This window comes from Sinocyclocheilus anshuiensis, unplaced genomic scaffold (genome assembly GCF_001515605.1).
Source record: "Sinocyclocheilus anshuiensis isolate Anshui unplaced genomic scaffold, SAMN03320099.WGS_v1.1 scaffold2275, whole genome shotgun sequence".
Taxonomy (NCBI): Eukaryota; Metazoa; Chordata; class Actinopteri; order Cypriniformes; family Cyprinidae; genus Sinocyclocheilus; species Sinocyclocheilus anshuiensis.
Window position 1 is genome coordinate 16,566 of NW_015542331.1, and position 3,457 is coordinate 20,022.

The 3,457-nt window shown below is 37.5% G+C and overlaps 1 protein-coding gene across 2 annotated transcripts in view; it reads right to left on the bottom strand.

The window, feature by feature from the left end:
• Positions 1–210: 210 nt before the first annotated feature.
• LOC107690993 (kinesin-like protein KIF3C) overlaps positions 211–3,457 on the bottom strand; it is an 18,658-nt gene continuing 15,411 nt past the window's right edge. For both annotated transcript variants that reach the window (XM_016489441.1, XM_016489440.1), the window contains one exon: positions 211–1,091. In XM_016489441.1, coding sequence (XP_016344927.1) covers positions 977–1,091 — 115 coding nt within the window. In that variant the 3' untranslated portion in view covers positions 211–976. The remainder of the gene's footprint in view (positions 1,092–3,457) is intronic.

Consider the following 3,457-nt stretch of genomic DNA (forward strand, 5'->3'; position numbering starts at 1 on the left):
TAGAGCACAAGTTCTTCTAGAGCCAGGGTTCCCACACCTTTTAAACCTGTAGGTTAAAGAAATGAAATGAATACTTTTATTCAGCAAGGTTGCATTACATTGTTCAAACGTGAGCAGTAAATCAGCATATTAGAATGATTTTTTATAATACTTTTTTTTTTTTTTTTTACAATTCTGTTTTAATGTTTTAATATTTATTTATATTGTGTATATTTATATTTTAAAATGGCATAAATTACATCCCCACAACTAACATTCTATTACATTCCATGACTTTTCCAGGCCTGGAAAACCAATCGCTTTCCCTGACATTTCCATGAGCCCTTGGGAACCCTGTCGATCCTTCCTCCAGCCAATCAGCCGCCCGCCTCCCATCCAGAACCCTGATCAGAATCACAAAGACACACACGTACAGTAAGACATGCAGATAGAAAGAGAGACGTCCCTCTCAGCTCTCGTCTTGAAAGCTCAGGGTGAGCGATCACAAAGCCCCGTCCGTTTTGGCTTCCATCATTCGAGGTGTGTGTGGCTCTAGTCCTGGATCAGACCCGTGCAGGTCAGTACAAACACACTGAGGTTGACCGACGGTTTTGGAAGCAGCAAAATGAATGAAAATAACTAGCTTAACAAGCCTCAGGTGCCAGGTGAGGCAAAGCTATTCAGTGCTGTTGATGGCAGTTATCAAAGTGTCTTCACTGTCCTGAGGAGCAGAGAGCAAGAGAGAGAGAAAGGGCAAATAATTTTACTAATATTGATCGTTTCATTGGTCCTGATGAGTTGGTGGGTCTAGTCCCGCTTTCACGGTTTGTCCTGCTTCATCAGATCGTGGGCAGGTTTTCATCTGGTTGAAGGTTTGATCGCTCCAGTCTTGGTTAATAATGACAGACGGTTCGTCTCCCCGTCTTCCTTGGTCTATGTAGGATTGATTGACTATTGTTTATCCCTTACGGGGGCGGGACTATGGTAATTCCAAGTCTCATTCCTGGGCTGTTGCCATGGTGATGTTCTGTGGGTGTGGCAAGCTGTGGGACCCTGAGGATGCCAGAGAGAGGGCGGAGCTTGAGGAGGAAATGACTTGCTGTGACTGACACCTGCAAACACATATAATCAGGGCTTGACATTCACGTTTTTGCTCACCAGCCAAGGTGGCTAGTGGTTTTCCAAATTTACTAGCCACTCAGCATTTTCACTGGCCACAATTTTGTTGTTGGGAAATTATGTTTTATATGACTTAATACTGCATACAAAAATTTATTTAAATTGATTTCCAGGTAATTTTTGGCCTATTTAAAGGGCATTTTCCCTAACCGTATTAAATGAATGCATCATCTTTCATATCAAATTCTTACATTTTATTAATAATTTCACTTAATATAATAAGATAATAGAGGGCTGTTACCAATCAAATTAAATCAGTATCAACGAAACCGATCTTTCCACTGCAGAAGAAACAGAAGTGCCTGAAGTGGGATTTAGATGCATTTACACAGACAGTTCAGTGTAGCTGAAATATAGCACGGATGCATTTAGATGCAAAATTATAACAGCATAAATATTGTGAGCTTGGTGTTTTAAAATAGTGGGGTTTCTTTTTTTAGATAGGCTATACAAATATAAAATGTTGGAAAAAATGCAAAGATAAGCTACTATGAAAGTAAACTGCCAGTAGGTGGCAGCAAGTGACTGTCTTAATTAATGAGTCATTGAAGCATGCCTTCAAACGATTCGTTCAGACGGCTGCTTCATTCAAGAATGAAGCAAGTGCCTGTCCGAATGGACCACTGAATCATTGACTCAAATTATTCAAAATTTAAAAACGCGAATCATTCAGTAACGAAACACCGCTGTGTGTTGCTCAGAGATGCGCGACTGTTCTGCTGTGATCTACGTTTGGAACTATTTTCATTAACCAAATCGAGCAAAACAATCAATGTTGACAATATATTCTTTAAATGTCAAATTTGCAATTGTGGTTTTCAGGGAAACCTTCACTCTCTTGGTCGTGTCATGTTGCTTAAAGCTGTATGCTATAAATTTAAAAACTAAGTTACATTTTTATGTTTCTTCTGTGTGCAGTTGCGTTCATTTGTTTTAATTTCTCCACGAGATTCTCTCACAGATAGGTTGCGTGAGCCTCAACTGGCCTTGTTGTTACTGTTGATTATCCATTATCAATTGCCGTTTACACCTAACGTAATGAAATCAGAATCATTCTCACCGAAATTTCGGTGCTTCCCTAATTAGATGTTTTTAATCATTTCAGTCATTTTTTGTTTGAATCATTTCGGCGAGAATGCTTCTGATTTTATTACATTAGTTGTCCGATCGGTCAAGTAAAATTCTCTTCTTTCACGTGTCCTTTCAAAAAATCCACTTGTTCCAGACAAGCATTAATGTTGAGCTCTGTTACTGTATATAAAATTCAACCCGCCAAAGTGGCTAGTGGGTGTTAATGTCAAGCCCTCCATATAATGTCATTATCTTGGGACCAACAGCAGTTTGAGTAGATGAAGTATGCAAATACCATGACCTAGGCTACTATAATTGGCTGAATGTGCTACTATTGTTTTAAAATAGTTTGGAGTAATTTAAAGTGAATTATGCAACACTGTGGTCTTATTAAGTGCATGGTTAATGCAGCTAGTAGCATCAAAAGCATTTTAGCTTTATTTTTTAATACAACTTTTAGTCAAAATGTCTTTATTTTGGCAGTCCAATCAAATTAGGAGTCAAGAAATAGATTTAAATTGCAATTCCACTGGAAATGGGAGATTAATTCAGGCAGTATAGTATAGTAATAGTACACTCTAAAAAATGCTGGGTTAAATATAACCCAGCGCTGGGTTAATAAGGGACAAACCCAGCAATTGGGTTGTTTTGACCCAGCGGTTGGGTTCAAAACAACCCAACCGCTGGGTCAAAACAACCCAATTGCTGGGTTTGTCCCTTTTTAACCCAACGCTGGGTTATATTTAACCTAGCATGTTTTAGTGTAGCTGATTTTAATCACGTCCTGCAGAGTTTGTCTTATTACCGTCAAATCGGAGGTACAGAGTCCCATGTTTCAACAAGAGCATTCATTTGTGCATCAGGCTATCCTCGAGTTGAATAAGACACTTAATCAAAAATCAAGAGTATAAGAGGTGAAGGTACTGTAAAGTGTAGGGTGTAGTTATAGTATATGTAATGTAGGATGTCTTAGCCTTAAACGTATAGTATATGTAATGTAGGATGTAATGTAATACTTATGTAAGTGTAATGTATAATCTGTGATGTTTTTGTATTGTGTAGATTAAATGTATTTGTTGGTGTTGCATGTTGTAAACATGGATACTGTCACGTGAGGAAACATTTCAGACTTATATTTTCCAATTTTATTATTATTATTATTATTATTAAACTATATTTAAACGTATTTAATTATTTCAAGAATTATATTTTTTTATATATTCAAATA